We start from the raw sequence: 17,519 nt of genomic DNA on the forward strand, positions 1-17,519 counted from the left end.
CCCTCCTGTTCAGATTTGGCACACACTCACACACTTATTTAGATCTGAATGGGATAAATAATAAAAATAGACTATACACACATTACATCTTTGATTCTACACAAAACTATTGCAAGTAATGACCCAAATTTCTAACTTACTCCCTGCTGCGTGTGTGTACGATTGTCTCACACTTATAACGATGTGTTTAAAAGACTGATGAATGCAAGCAGGTGCAGGCAGCGGTTTAGTAACAGGAAGTGTTTGCCAGCCATCCACAACACACACACGCACAGAAATACACAGAAATACACACATGCTGCATGCTGCCTTCACACACGCTCTCTCTCATTGTCACTTTCTGACTGTACTCTTGAAAGATACAGAATAATGTGCGTGTGTGTGTGTGTGTGTGTGTGTGTGTGTGTGAGAGAGAGAGAGAGAATGAAATCCATAAATTCATGCACAACAGCACTGTAAATCTGACAAAGGCCCCACCACTTACCAGTGTTGCATTCTGGGCCAGCCCATCCCTCCAAGCAGGTCTTGTTGCCATTGTGATCGCAGGTATAGTGGCCGAAGAAGTCATCTCTGGGCCGACAGAACTTATTGCAGCCAAAGCCGAAGTAGTGCTCGTCGCAGGTCACCCGAATCTGGTACTGGAACTGAGCCACGGGGCCGTTGTGTTTCAAGACCTGCCACTGACGGTTTGGGTTGATCATGCCTGACTGGACCGCTTTCTCTATGACCTGACCATTAATGCCTACAGAAGTGAGAGACAGAGAGAAATGGACACTTTAGCGGGCAGCTGTGGTTTAATTAGGCCTCTGCTCAGCGTGACTGTGAAATTACGCCAGTTTACACAACCCTGATACGCACACAAAATCTGATCACAACAAGCAGATTTGTGTTATGGATTAAAGGTGAAAGGTTTCTGAGACACAAAAGCAGATATTAGGCCGAATGTCTATTGTGTACAACAAAAATACAATTTACACCACCAAAATAGACAAATAAAACCCTAAAAGTATCACAAATGTTCCCTTATATGATTTTTACCCTGTATTTCCAGTCTTCTGAAGCCATATGATAGCTTAGCATGACAAATAGATCTAAATCTTTTTGCAGCTTGATAGTATAAATCACCATCACCTTTTGAGGCATGAAATAGAGTAGCTCAGACATTCTGCTTAATATCTCATTTTGTGTTTCAAAGGACATGTAAACAGAAAACAATGACAGATTTTTGCCTGAACTGTCCCTTTAAGAGCAGTGTACTATAGACTTTGTTTACAATTGGGCAGAGGAATACCGTAGTAATTTTTTCAGGGCAGGCCAGAATCCAGCACAGCGGTGAGGTATTTGGCCGAAGGGCTGTAAATTGTGAGAGGAGTGTGTGAAGTGTGTGTGGCTCGTGGTTTAAGAGAACTAACTGTCTTGACCCAAACCTGTCCTTCAGAAATACAGGAGGACAGACATCGGTGCCAGACTGCCAAAGCTGAGATCTCACTGTTACCTCTCCTCGCTGTTTACCTGAGAGCGAGACGAGCCTTCAGACACCTGCATGACGCTGGAAACATCACACCATAGTGCAAGAGCCAAAAGTGTTGTGTTTTTGATTTCTGCTAACATACATACACAAATATAATATATAAAATATAATGTAAAATAAATACACACACACACACACACACATATATATATATATATATATATATATATATTATTTACACAATTTATTGTAAATTTTGGGGTTAGTACGTTTTTATTTTTAAAGAATTTAATACTTTTTTTTTAAGCAAGGACAAATTAAATTGATCAAAAGTGACAATAAAAACATTTATAATGTTACAAGATGAATTTAATTACACTATTTATTGTATGTATAATAAATTAAATAAAAAAAATAAATTCTAATATAATTTTAATATTTACATAAAATATATTTATTATAAAATTACAGTAGATTTTATTCCCCGTTCATTAATTGTGCACAGTATACATTAAATATACTGCTGAATTACTGTGAGTATTATTGTTTGTGAACACAACTGCTTTATTTTGTCTTTAAACACTAGTTACACAGCAATCATTTGATTGGTTATGTTCACTGCTGTCGCATTTACTAAAATGGCATTCGTGTGTGTGTGTGTGTGTGTGTGTTAATAATGAATGCTGCACTACAGAAGCTGGACCCGTGCTAAAGGCTACTTGGCATGTTGGTGTTAAGTACAAGTCAATATTTGCCCTCCTGTTCAGATTTGGCACACACTCACACACTTATTTAGATCTGAATGGGATAAATAATAAAAATAGACTATACACACATTACATCTTTGATTCTACACAAAACTATTGCAAGTAATGACCCAAATTTCTAACTTACTCCCTGCTGCGTGTGTGTACGATTGTCTCACACTTATAACGATGTGTTTAAAAGACTGATGAATGCAAGCAGGTGCAGGCAGCGGTTTAGTAACAGGAAGTGTTTGCCAGCCATCCACAACACACACACGCACAGAAATACACAGAAATACACACATGCTGCATGCTGCCTTCACACACGCTCTCTCTCATTGTCACTTTCTGACTGTACTCTTGAAAGATACAGAATAATGTGCGTGTGTGTGTGTGTGTGTGTGTGTGTGAGAGAGAGAGAGAGAGAGAGAGAGAGAGAGAGAGAGATACTCACTGCCAGTGCTTGAGAGAGAGAGAGAGAGAGAGAGAGAGAATGAGAGATACTCACTGCCAGTGCTTGAGTCATTATTGAAGTCCAAAGCCTCCACAATCAACGTATATGACCTCTGAAAGAAAGAAATAACACATTAAATCACCATTACACACAATCTCAAAGAATCGCTTTAAATTGGATAATGTTCATTTTATGTTCATTCACAATGATCCAGTGGTGAGAGAGCTTCAGGTCAGTTGACAGAAATGTTACTCGCCCCATCGACCCAATGCTGCATCGTCAGTAAATCTCACATTTGGTGATATTGTTGTATGAGTTTTATGTCTTCTTTGAACATTTGTGTTTCAAATTCTGCTGATTTAAAGGGTTAGTTCACCCAAAAATGAAAATTCTGTCATTAATTACTCACCATCGTGTTGTTCGAAACCCGTAAGACCTTCGTTCATCTTCAGAATTTTCATTTTTGGGTGAACTAACCCTTTAAGTTATCTTAGTTGTCTAAAACGGGTGAGATTTAGCCCAAATTAAGAGAAAGACTTCAAGGTGTAAGTATGGGGTGAAAAATGATAAACCAGTAAGTAATACGCTCATCACATAATTTTACACCAAAAGGTTTTTACTAATTTTAGAGCTAAATGGTTAAAAATATGCATTCTATCAATGTCTATTCTAGACATTCTATCAATGCTAGACAATGAAATTTCACATTTTAATCTTGAATTTAAAAGTTTAAAATTCTGACAGTTAAAAAAATTAAACATTTAAAAGTATAGTATAAAGTATAAAGTATAAAGTTTACAAAAACCAAAAATGTTACCATTCAGAAGAGTCAGTAAGATTTTTGAATAATTTCTGAAAGTTTCAAATGTTTTATCATACTGTGAAATATTACTACCATTTAAATTAACAGTTTGAATATATTTTAAAATGTAATTTCCTGTGATAGCAATTATGAATTTTCAGCAGCCTTTCAGTGTCACATGATCCTTCAGAAATCATTCTAATATGCTGATTTGCTGCTCAAGAAACATTTCTGATTAATATCAATGTTGAAAACAGTCTCTGAGATGACCTCACACACACCAGCAATGCCGGCTCTTCCTGCCTCTGCAGTCTGAGGGATCTACAGGCCTTTATGAGCTTGAATCCATCCATCCACATGCACACACACACACACACACACAAATGAAGGTGAAGTCAGACGAGTGAGTGCAGTATGAGTTCAAACCCACACACAGAAAGACACAGTAGGTTTACAGGACTCATCCCCAAGTGACACCTCAGTGATTTGAACTAGAGACAGTGTGAGAAAGACATGAAGAACCTCTCAGACAGAACTCACGTCACACTGACTGAGATGTTTGTTTGACCGTATTCAATGTTTATATCTCAATATTTATGTCTCAATATTTGCTCTGAAATGGCTTAAAAGCACATTTCTTTCAATTAGATGAACAATCATTTCAATGAAATTGTCAGTGTAACCAATAAGATTCAACGTGTTTGATGCAAGAACTAGAAATCTAGTTACAGAAAATATTCAAGGCTTGTCTTTCACTATTTGAACAGAATTAATTAAGAATATTTGATCATTTTCATTTATATGTGCCAATATAACAATAAATACCAAAATATGGTTTACAAAACCTGTAATATATTAAAAATTCCATGCACTGGTTTATTGAAGCATATAGTTTGATTCACAGAATTGAATTAAACATACACCATCAAGATATTTCTGATGTTGCTTCAAGTTTCATTTCCAATAAAATCATTGCAAATCTATTATATCGGCCAGCTCTAATCAGAACCTCACAAGTGAACTTCTATTATGTGAAAGTAACAGGTAAAGGTGCCCAAAAGGGTTTCACAACCCACAGTCTTAAAAATAAAAGTTCCAGAATGAAGTTTTCACAGCAGTTCTATAAAAGATCCATTTTTGGGTTCCCTAAAGAACCTTTAAGTGACCAGTTCTTAAAAGAACTATGTTTTTCTTAGTGTGAGGAACATTTGAATAATCTAAAGAACATTTTTCCATCATTCAGTGAATGTTCAAGGTTCTAAATGGAACCATCGATGCCAGTACAGAACCTTTATTTTTAAGAGTTTAGAGACCTTTAGAGGTTGCCATATTTAATTTCACATAAATGAAAAGGATGTTATTATGACTGAGAGATCCCTTAAACCAATATATGGATCTGAGAACCTATTAAATGTAACAGAACCTCACCAAAGAGCAACTCAACAACCCTATACAGTGAAAAAGGTTCTTAACAAGAAGTTTTAGCTGAATTTACGGAACCGTCAAAGATTTTTTTATGAGTGAAGCATGAAATATCTACAGTACAATCAATCTTCTAGCCTTCTTCTCATCCAAGTTCACTACCAGCAGGACGCTGGTTACCAAGGCTCCGTCTGAAACATCCATACACACACACACCCTGCATTTTCATCTGACCACTGCTGATGATGCGAAAACGAACAACAAATAGATCAGAACACACACACACTCATGCAAAGACCCCCCGTGTTTCTTTGTAAACCCGCTTTGTTGAACCGCCGTCCCACAATCCAGCGTCGCAGGCTGCGCGCAGTTTAATTGCTAGGTAGACTTGTGATGGAAAAGAAAGCATGCAAGATGACAATGTCTAATTAATCTCCATTCAGAGCGACTGTGAGGCAGGTCTAGACCGCTCTGATCGACGTGGGCAGGGGGTGAGATGTTTGAGCGCGGCTGCCACGGTAACTGGCCCTAATTGGACTATCAGACTGACTTGCTTTGACCTCGTACTGACAGCTCGGCCTTATGAGTTGTGAAAGGAAACATGGGCTTCAGCAAAAACAATTGCACCATTCAGATTCAGAGTGGAGAAAAATAGATGCCACAATCAGATCTGCCTTGGGCGATGCTCAAAAAAAAAGTTGCGGCTGACTGATAAGAGATTTTCAAAGGCTGATGTCTAATGGTCGACCGATATAGGACTACCACACTATTTCATGTTTTATTTTATTTTTAATTTCTGCAATTAAATGTTCAGGCCTATTTATTTGACACAATACTTACTTAAGTTAATTAGAAATAAATAATTTTAAAATTAATCAATTTAAAATAAAATAATTGAGACTTGAAAAATGAATGAAAATGAAAATGAATTCAGCAACCCGAAACTAAAATAATTACAAATAAATAATTTCAAAATGAATCGATTTGGAACTCATCCTATTTTCACAGAAGTTGATAATGTGAATAAAAGATAATCAAGGTGGTGGTCACTGGTCAAAATATATCAAATGTGATTGCAAAAATTGCAAAATTAACAAAATTCACACTTATTTTGCACAGTCTTTTCTCACATACACCCAAAACGTTTATATTATTCATTGACAATTTTGGGAACTAACTAAAGGGGGACTAACACTTCTGTCAATCAACCGTACTTGGTAATCAGCAAATGGCAATAATCTTAAAATGACCAAAAAACAAACTATATGTTGGTCTATCACAAGCAAAATATATTCATAACAATACATCTCGGATGAATAATTGGCCAATCTTTGGCTATTTTGAAATTATCAACATATAACCATGTGTAATAACCATGTAATAACCAACAATGACCATGTTATATGAATTATTTTATGAATTTTAAGCAAATATTTTGTAGAATATGTGTTGATTTATTATTTGCTATTGTATTGTCATTTTTTATTTTGGCATACAGCATTATATTGTCATAATATTGTATATAAGCACTGGTAATTTAAAACCCTCACATCTGAATGCATGCTTGAAGGTTGCATTATTGGATGTGTCTCAAAACCTAGTGGACCAACCAAGACAGCATTAATTTTCCAGCATCATATGCACGTTTTGGACTAGCGGGGCACCTATGATGCCCAAAAATGCTGCCTAGGTAGGCAGCTCACTATAGGTTTCATTAAGAGATTTAGAGATAGTGAGATAACCCCCTTTAAATGATCAATGGTGGTCTGACTGGATATCTAAGAGCAGTTTCCTGTGGCCATTGTGTGTAAAACAGCCTCTGAATGTCCATCAGTAGGTGCTGGAGATAAACTCAGGTGTTTTATAGCACATTGTCCTGCTATTTATGAGAGGATACTGGTGGACTGTGCTGGCTAGGGTGGCGTAACACAACCCCTGTCCAACCTGAGCGTCATCATACAATGCCATGAACGGCACAGAACCGGTGTTCTGTTGATTTGTGCTACCCTGTCAGATTTTGCTACCTCCCATTAAAACAGTTGGTAGCATAATTCGACAGCGAAAAATGCTACCCAGCAGATTTTGCTTCCAGCATGATATTAATGTGGTGTGAGGCTTTATTAACATGTACACCTACCCCAATCCTAAACCTACCCTTACAGTATTAAACATACAGTGTTGGTAGCATAACACCGGCGTTCACAAACAACAACTGGAAATCAGAATCCTGAGAAACGTCGACTGCGTGTTTACAAACAGAATGAGACACTGGAAGCATCATGGAAAATGGTATGTAGGTGACACCGGGGCAAGTTGTCACAGGTTCACATGATCAGCTATTGGGGCATGTTGTCACAAAAAATGTACATTTGTGACCCTGGAGCACAAAACCAGTCTTAATTCGTACGGGTATATTTGTAGCAATAGTCAACAATACATTGTCTGGGTCAAAATTATTGATTTTTCTTTTATGCCAAAAATCATTAGGATATTAAGTAAAGATCATGTTCCATGAAGATATTTTGTAAATTTCCTACCATAAATATATCAAAACTTAATTTTTGATTAGTAATATGCATTGCTAAGAACTTCATTTGGACAACTTTAAAGGCGATTTTCTCAATATTTTGATTTTTTGCACCCTCAGATTCCAGATTTTCAAATAGTTGTGTCTCAGCCAAATATTGTCCTATCCTAACTAACCACACATCAATGGAAAGTTTATTTATTCATCTTATAAATCTCCATTTACAAAAATTGACCCTTATGACTGGTTTTGTGGTCCGGGGTCACATTTTTTTGGCCAATAACAGTGGCTCTTCTGAACAAATAGTCTATACACAAACTGACTTTCACAAATAATATTTACTGTGGTAAAGAGCGTGACAACTTGTCCCGGTCTCCCGTAATCCCAGACTTGTTTAATCATATTACGATTTCCCAACGGCTTTGCTACCAAAACAGCCTTTTCAACTCACCGGCCAGGCGAAACTGAAGGGCAGCACGATCCTGGATTTATCGCTCGCGCCGTCGAGGGGCTTGACAGAAAAAGTATTCCCACCGATAACGGGAGTAGATCCGCTTCCGTAGCTGCACGGGCCTCCCGAAGACACCCGCGACTGATACTCCTTCAAACAGACGCGGAAAAACGTATCGCACTCATCCGCCGTACATGAGCGGTCCGCCGCGACGCGCGCGCCGTCACAGCACGCGCCGCTCTGCAGCTCCCCGTTCAAGTTCTGCATGGACAAAACCTGCATCTCAAAGTGCCCCGATGCCTCACAAACCTGCAACAACACAATATGCAAAATTAAGAGTACAGTATTTGTCACATGGGACATCTATCTCTGTCATCTCTCAGTCTATTCATTTTCAGTTCTATTCCAGTGTAAAAAGGTCTTTGCACACAATTCGATTTTTTGCGTTTTCGCATCCGTAGCAAGCATTTTGATAGGAAAGGATGACGAATACGAAAAAAAGCGCATAGGGCCTACAAAAATTTTGGAAACTGCAAAAAGAAAGTCTCAAAATCCAAATGAATCGAATGAGATCGACTCAGTAGCCTAATTAGTGTCATCCGATCCACAAATGCATGTTCACATTGCGTCGTATAAACAGTTGTGAAAGCCAAACCGCACGTACCCTCATCCACAGGCACCGCAAAAGCACATGAACGCACAGCACCGCAAAACTTGGACTCCGTCTCAGAGTCATGCCTCCTCTGTCTGTCTGCTCGCTGCCTGTGAAACTAAACTTCAGCCGACACACGGCTCTCATATAGTGCCTCATGCACTCAGGTCCAATAGAGGACAGATTCCCTGAAGCCCCTTTTGAGGCTCTATTATCCGCCACTCTATTCTTGTATTGTCCTTCTGTTTTTACAACAATGCCCACGGACTGGAGAGGAAAAGCTGCGAGTGCGGCCAGGAGAGCGCTCCATCTATACATCGCGTTCACGGGGGGAGGGGCGGGGCCCACACTCGCGAGGATTACATATTCGTGAAGGGGCGGGGCTATGCATGCAAATGATGGACTTTTTTAAAATCAGGTGAATATTAAAGGGTGTTAGATTTCAATTATAAAATAAAATGACATGGAATAAATTTAGAAATAATAAAATGAAATGTATTGTACATTTTAGATGTTAAAGTGTACTATATAATGATAAACAGCATATATAATAAAATCAATCAAAAACGAAATAAGAAAGAGTATTTGGATTCAATTTTAAAATAAAACAAAAATGAAAATAAAATAATAATGAATAATTATATAACAATGTGTTTATGTGTTAAATGAATAATTGATATGTACTAGACTACCATATAATAATAAATATATAATAAAATCAGTTAAATATTAAATAAAAATAAAGGGTATCATGATTCAGTTCTAAAATGAAATGAAATAAAAGAAAATTAGATACATTAATATAAATAAATAAATCATATAAAATTATTAAATTAATTAAATTAATTAATTATTAAATTAAATAAATAATTTCATATGTACAAGACTACAATATTGTAATAAATATATGATAAAATCAGTTAAATATTAAAGAAATAATAAAGATAATCAGGATTTAATTATAAAAAATGTAATCTATAAATAATCATAAAAGTAATAAATAATAATTTATATGTAAAATTTATAATTTTATATGTGCAAGACTATAAAAATAAATATATAATAATACCAGTTAAATGTTAAATAAAATAATAAAGGATATCAATTCCATAAAAAATAAAATAAAAAATAAAATAAATTAAAATAAATTGTGATATTGTATATTTTATATGTACGAAACTACCATATATAAATAAATTTATAACAAAACAAATTAAAATATATTGACACGACTGAACCTTAGTCCATTTAATTTAATTGCTATGTCATACAGTTTTTAAAAATACATTTTTAATGTTTCATTGTCTTAATCAACACCAAGTGCACAGTATAAGACAATCGATTGTACGGATTGTACATCCTCCACATAAAATTAAGTGATGCCTATCCTGTCCAGGTTTGTACATCTCAGACAGCACACACACGATATCTGTCAGTTTTTTCCCATGAGCCTGCATAGACGTTATCTGAGCGTGAGCATGCCAAAGAATGTCAGTGGAATCGTGTTAGGCATCGCTCTCTGACCTTCTTTCCTGCTGTCTCTGCCTTATTGCATTTTCACTACTTCACTTGATTGCATTCTAATGAGGTTGATTTGCTACACGTTTCGACGCACGTTGCCATTGTGACAGTCCTGTTAATATGCATATATTATTCATAAGCAAGAACCCTGAATATCACAACACAGGACCCCTGCTAGTTCTCCATTGTTTTGGGCACAGAAACAGCCTCAGTCTTTTCATGCCTGTAATGGCAGCTGGTCAGAGACGGCTCTTTCTTGGAACGACAAACTGCTCTTTTCAAAGCTAAACGTGAAGCGGTTAATCATCTCCCAGTCCGTGTTCGAGGAGTCCCAAATGAAAAGAACATGACAGGACTGAGGGGGATGGAGAAGAAAGGGGGTCTCCTGTGAAATAGAGATGGAGGAAGGAGGGGCTGATAAAGGTGGGGGTCTTTATTTTTAAATTAGAGCAGCTGGGTCTCAGTCTCCTTCAAGAGCTGTCATGAATAGATTATGGCACAGGCCGGAACGGATCCGCCCACCCCTCCCTTTAGGACACGCCCCCTCAGCCTCTGCTTGAGAATGAACTGCATTACATTGACAAGACAAGGAAGAGAGCAGGTATGATTCATCCACACGTGTAAAAAAAAAAGAGAACCATCTCATGAACAAATAAACACTGTTTGAAAATTATGAAAGACATCTCGTATGTTCACCAAGGTGAACCAAGTGATCGAAAATACAGTAAAAACAGTATGACTTTTTTATTTAAAATAAATATTTTCTATTTGAATATATTTTTTAAAAAATTTCTGTGATGCAAAGCTGATAATCAGTATCATTCCTCCAGTCTTCAGTGTCACACGATCCTTCAGAAATCATTCTAAGATGCTGATTTCCTGCTCAAGAAACATTTCTTATTAGTATCAATGTTGAGAACTGTTGTGCTACTTAATATTTTTGTGAAAACCTTGGATTTTTTCCCCCAACATTCTTTGATTGATGGGAAGTTAAAAGAACAACATTTATTATTATCAATGTTGAGAACTGTTGTGCTACTTAATATTTTTGTGAAAACCTTGGATTTTTTCCCCCCAACATTCTTTGATTGATGGGAAGTTAAAAGAACAACATTTATTAGAAATAGAAATCTTATTATACATGTGTTTATGTCACGTTTGTTCAAGTCAGTGCATCCTTGCTAAATAAAAGTATTGATTTCTTTTAAAAAATAAACTTTTGAACAGTAGTTCACAACTAATCAGTTATGATCTCTTTAATATAGTTTTGCTGTTCTGTACATTTTCCAAAACCAGAATTAATTTTTTTTTTTTTTACATTTTAATGTCAACATAAATTCTAAATTGACCCAAATTACTGTTGTTATTGTGCACAATTCATCCATGCATGTTATTCTGGTTTTAAATATTTAGATTATTTATTTAAATATTTAAAAAAATATTTTTTTTCTTTTATTAATTTCTTTTTTCTTTTCTTTTCTTTTCTTTTCTTTTCTTTTCTTTTCTTATTTTATTGTATTTTCTTAGACCTTTACCACCCAGTCTTTTTCCCCCCAGTATATTCTATATTTTTTAAGGATAAATAAAATGGGATTATGGATGTAGGAACAGGTTACATGACATTTGCCTTTTTTTTTTTTTTTTTCAAAGAAAGCTCTTTTCTCTCACGTTTCACTTTAAAATACAATGCATTGTGAAAGCAAAATTGTGAATGCTGTTTATTGACAAATTGAAATCTCTTGCCCTCTCATCTTCCATATCCCTTTGTGCTCAAGAAACAACTGAGGTGTGATACGGCAGAGTGTTGACAAAACTATTGGGATAAATCCAGGTGTCTATCAAGCATTTTATCATGAATTCTCAGACTCTCCCAATTCCTCAGAACTCATAAACACAGTGACGTCATAGTAGCTCAACCGCGCTTCACCAAAAGTGATATTAGCATCCCAGTAGACGTGTAGCCACAGGCCAGGATCTGACGCTTTCTCCTCATGCCTCACGAGGCATTCGGTTTGCCTTATTTATTCATGCATGACCGATGCAAGGGTTGCCTCACCCTCATGAGAAAAACTTTTATCAGTTTGTGTTTTTTGTCCGTTTGCATGTTTGTTTATTCATTTGTTTACCTTTGACTTTGTTTTTGGATTGATATCTGGGATGTTTTACAGTAATGTGGTGCTTCGTGTTAGTGTGTGTGTGTGTGTGTGTGTTAGTGTACGAGCTGAAGTTCCCACAGCCTCTCCTCTGCTTTCTTGCTCTGACCTGCGTGTCATTTCCCCGCAGGAGCGACGTTGCGAAACATGTCAGTAAGAAAAAAACGAACAGTTAATGAGCAACTATTGTTACATATTAGATCTGCAATGCCTCATCCGTGCTTCAGATTTCACACAGACACCCAGTGAATGTGCACTGCAAAAATCATTTCCAGTAATAATAATAATAATAAATATACAAATATGAATGTATGTATATATATATATATATACAGTGGGTACGGAAAGTATTCAGACCCCCTTAAATTTTTCACTCTTTGTTATATTGCAGCCATTTGCTAAAATCATTTAAGTTAATTTAATTTAATTTAATTTATAAATTACATCCACTAAAAACTTTAATTTAATTTAATTTAATTTAATTTAATTTAATTTAATCATGTCAACAAGCAATCAAAATTTGGGGCAAAAAACATTTATATAATAAATTAATATTCATTAAATATTTTAATTGGTAAATTACTTTCACTGAATTATGAAATCTGACATTTATTTATTATTTTTATTTTATTTTATTTCATTTCATTATTTTTTTATTATTATTATTATTTTAAACCAGTCCTCCTCATCCTGGGCCAAAGAAAAATGATTGGCATTGTTTAATGTTTGAGTGCGTGCTGAGGAAAGCTTTGAGTTTGTTTGAAGGGGAAACGCAGCTAATTGCAATTCCTTCTTTGTTTTCTGGAGATGAAATAGCTCAACACAAGCCAGACACTGTAAATACTTTCAACTGGACCATACGACGAACACATTTCAGATCTCTGTGAGGTTGGCCAGATGTTGTCATTGTCTTTAATGAAAAAGTGTTGCAGCTTCTACAGTTTTCTATTTATAGCTGCGCTGTGTAGTGATGCACTAAAGAGCACTAAAGTGATGAGTTTGTGTTTCAGGAAATATATTCTCACACATTCCTTTATAACAGATAAGAAGATACAAGATAAGATTCTCAAGAACAAAAGAAATGACAAAAACACGGCTTAGAAATGTTATGCTGTGCATTTCCACAGATACCAAAGACATTTGACAACAACACAGAAAGACCCCAGTAGTATGACATATAATACAAGATATGAGGACACGGGTCAAAGTTCACACATTTGGTAAAACTTTGAAAACAAGACCTTCTTTTTATAAAATAGCAACATTTCAGTGGCACATACAACACACATTTACCTCGCTGTCTAATTGACTTCTATAAATAATCAGCCTACTATAGATCAATGTCAACAAGCGATCAAAATGTATCCTATACTTTCTCCTTTTTAATACATGCTCTTATTATACAGTATGTGATTCATCATTATTGCATTGCATCACCTCTAAAACAATCGTCCTTTTTGACCTCCTGACTTCTGGAATGTGCCGCCCACCTTTCAAAAATTCCCAATGAAATAAGTCCAACCCTACATTTTCTCATTGAATATCTTGTTTTACTCACAAATATGTCAGATTACAGAGGACATTTTATAGCGTGTTCATGAATCATGACCCATTTATCCTCATAAGGGACAATTTTTAAATTGTTATCACAGATCAATCAATGGAAGAGTATGTGTGGGATCTCAAGGGTGTGTGTTTGTGTGATTATATTCTACTAACTGTGCTGAGAATGTGTGTCCTAAACTCCCCTCATCCTTAATACAGAGTTTATGTGCTGTAAGTGACTGACAGTAAAAATCCTCTGACTGCAATATGACCTCAGACAGAGATACATGACTCTTTCATTAACTAAATTAGGTCCTGTACTGGTCAATTAAAAAAAAAAACAGAAGTATTTTCCTATTCATAGGGGTTTCAAAACACTGCAATACATACATACATACATATAATAAAATAAAAATATAAATATAAAATATATTTAAAAAAAAAAATACCATAAGTATTTTCCTATTCATAGGGGTTTCAAAACACTGAAATAAACAAACAAATTAATTAATTAATAAATAAATACATACATACATACATACATACATACATAAAAAGTATTTAAAAATCAGAAAAAAATATAAATGTTCAATATTTAGGACTTGTAATTTTACTAGGCAATAAACGATGCATTCCATAAAGCAATGTAGGTATTCAAGAGTAATCAAGTCAGTAAAGAATTTATTTTATTATAGTATTTTGTAGTGTACTTATAAGTATATAAGTATAGTACAAAATATTCAGATCAAGAGTGATATTGTCATACATGTTAACTACAGGTGCATCTCAATAAATTAGAATGTCGTGGAAAAGTTCATTTATTGATATAATTTTCACTTACATTCTTCCTTACAATCTCATTAATTAAAATCTCATTTTTTCTGTGTTCATTTAGTGAGAAACATGGGGGGATGTTTTAATTATTTAGAGTTAAATCTCATTTGATCTAATTCCTAAATTCATAAATATTGAGTTATATATTGAAGATCAAAAGACTAAAAATGTTGAAACATTTTAGTTCTTTTATCTGAATCGTGTTCATTTGGCAGATAACAACAGCCATCTCTCTTGGCCATGAGTTTGCTGTCTGTTTCACAACAGGTGCCGTTCCCATGAGACTTTGCTGAATCTGTGACCTGGTAAAAAGACATCATGCGGCGAAGGCCACACTTTGTTTCAAGATGTTTTGCTGTAAAACTCCCATCCGTTCCCAGCGAAGCGGTACACGGGACCAGCTCGAGCCGAGACCCCGCACCGCGGGCCGTGCAGCTGCGCTCGGCGGGGCGCATCCACCAGCTTTTCCTGATTACACAGTAATGAGCAAATAAAAGAACGGGAATGCTGTGATTCACTCGCCACAACACAGGACAGTGGCATAACATCAGTAAGAGAATGGTCAATAGAATCAGAAAATGTTATTGCATGTGTGCATTTGTTTTGTTAGATATGTGAGTTGACCTCTGGTTTGTGAGCTGGACCTTATTATTTGACTTTGAACATGCTTTGCTTCAAATCTACTAATAAGCAGTACAGCAAATCATTAGCTTAGTATGAAAACCATTTTGTCTTAAAGTGATCTAAAGTGGCCTATTGTGTGAGTGTGGAGAGGAGATCTAGACTGCACACGCGTGTGAGGGAGTTAAATTCTTCCATCCCTGATGTGTCAGGAAAACATTTCACACTCCGAAAACACAGCCAGCACTGCAGCAGGTTCAACAAACACATCTGGACGGGAGATAGAGACGGAGGAATATCATCAACCAAGTACAAAATGACACAAATGCATGTAATATGTTTACATAAAAAGTTTAGGTACACTCTTAAAAACAAAGGTTCCAAAAGAAGGTTTTTACAACGATGCCATAGAAGAACCCGTTTTGGTTCCCCAAAGAACCTTTCAGTGAACAGTTCTTAAAAGAACCATTTTTTCTTAGTGTGAAGAACATTTTAATAATCCAAAGAACCTTTATTTTTAAGAGTGTATGCAAATAATCTCCACCAAGCTAACAAAAATATATTCTCAAAGGTTTTTTTTCCCTCATGCAAATGTTAGATAAAACATTAAGGGAATGTTTAGCTCTTGCAAAAATTATGAGAATGTTACTTTTGAATGTTCTCTGAACAGTAGTAAGTAAACATATTTAAAAAAAAATGTTAGACAAACATTTTCAAAAAAGTTCCATGAAAATTTAAAAAAGGTATAAATAACATTTTGAGAACATTATTAAAGACCAGACAACTTTGAACCAACATTCTATTAATGTTACTGGGAGAACATTTGTTCATAACTTTCAGGGTGGCCTGGGGAGGGGAGGTATCCAAAGCACATCAACTGGTCACTGGAGTTCCTCAGGGATCAGTTCTTGGACCGCTCCTCTTCTCCATGTACACTACATCACTGGGACCCATCATACAGGAACATGGCTTCTCCTACCATTGCTATGCTGATGACACATACACTCTTAAAAATAAAGGTGCTTCAAAAGGTTCTTCAAGCGATGCCATAGAATAACCATTTTTGGTTCCACAAAGAACCATTCAGACAAAGGTTCTTTAAAGAACCATCTCTTTCTTACCTTTTTATAATCTGAAGAACCTTTTTTCACCACAAAGAACCTTTTGTGAAACAGAAAGGTTCTTCAGATGTTAAAGGTTCTTTATGGAACCATTTAGACAAAAAGGTTCTTCTATGGCATCGTGAAGCACCTTTATTTTTAAGAGTGTAGCTCTACCTTTCTATCTTTCATTTCAACCAGATGATCCAACGCTTGATGTATTCCCCAATTTGTATGTCACTTTGGATAAAAGCATCTGCTAAATGAATAAATGTATATGTAAAATGTAACTTTCTGAGAAGTTCTGAGAATTTTCCCTGTTAACTGGGCATCTTCTCTAAAATGGCAGATTAGGCAATAAGAGGTTTATAAGTGATTGTATAACAGCTAACATGGAGCGTAAGATAATGTTTTGTTGTTTTAAAATCACAGCAAACCATGACTTCAAAGGGCTTACTGATTTAATAAAATGCTTACTAAATATACAGTACATATCAACATTAACAAAATTGAACAATTTATTGATAACAAAACAGTGAGTTTCAGCAATGTTTAGCAGAACATAATGTAAGTAACGTAATGTAATGAGTTCACAGGTGTGTGTTTATAGAGTACTTTACAACGGCTTTAAACTTGGCTCAGCCAATCATAATGAAGGACAGGAACTATCCCTTTTATAAAGTTTCAACCCTTACAAAATCTATCTATCTATCTATCTATCTATCTATCTGTGGATGGACCAGTGGTTGCCATATGATAGAATGAGTAGAGCCAACAGCTGTGACAAACGTGTATTTATGGAGCTGAAATCCTGTGTTTGTATTCACCACTTTGTTAATAGGTTGTGTGTTTGTTTTTTCTGTAAATTCTGTAAATAGCCCCATAATTCAGTTTGCATGAGAAAATAGAAAGCTGTATTTGATTACACACACACAAACCCACACTTGACCTACTGGATTTTACAGCATATTCCTCAAAAGAACATTGTGTTTTTATTCGATAATCTCATTGAAACGCATCCAGCGGAATCATTCCAGTCCTGAAATTCCCCACAAATATTCAAAAGTTTTGCTTGCTGACATCTGTGTGAAAAGTTCATTTTAGGTGACTAGTGTTATGTGAAGTGTCATTTCTGAGCCTCTAGGGGCACCAAAAGAATTGCAATTAGTTTTTTGAGTAGTCGGACTGCAGTCAGGCACAACGAACATAACCAATGGCGT

The 17,519-nt window shown here is 35.7% G+C and overlaps 1 protein-coding gene across 1 annotated transcript in view; it reads right to left on the bottom strand.

The window, feature by feature from the left end:
• LOC107747432 (protein jagged-1a) overlaps positions 1-8,819 on the bottom strand; it is a 30,357-nt gene extending 21,538 nt beyond the window's left edge. The window contains exons 1-4 of the mRNA XM_016561931.1: positions 8,538-8,819; positions 7,874-8,182; positions 2,726-2,783; positions 485-742 (exon numbers count right to left, since the gene is read on the bottom strand). Coding sequence (XP_016417417.1) covers positions 485-742; positions 2,726-2,783; positions 7,874-8,182; positions 8,538-8,684 — 772 coding nt within the window. The 5' untranslated portion in view covers positions 8,685-8,819. The remainder of the gene's footprint in view (positions 1-484; positions 743-2,725; positions 2,784-7,873; positions 8,183-8,537) is intronic.
• Between the last annotated feature and the right edge of the window lie 8,700 nt (positions 8,820-17,519).

Source organism: Sinocyclocheilus rhinocerous, unplaced genomic scaffold (genome assembly GCF_001515625.1).
Source record: "Sinocyclocheilus rhinocerous isolate Xijiao unplaced genomic scaffold, SAMN03320098_v1.1 scaffold229, whole genome shotgun sequence".
Taxonomy (NCBI): domain Eukaryota; kingdom Metazoa; phylum Chordata; class Actinopteri; order Cypriniformes; family Cyprinidae; genus Sinocyclocheilus; species Sinocyclocheilus rhinocerous.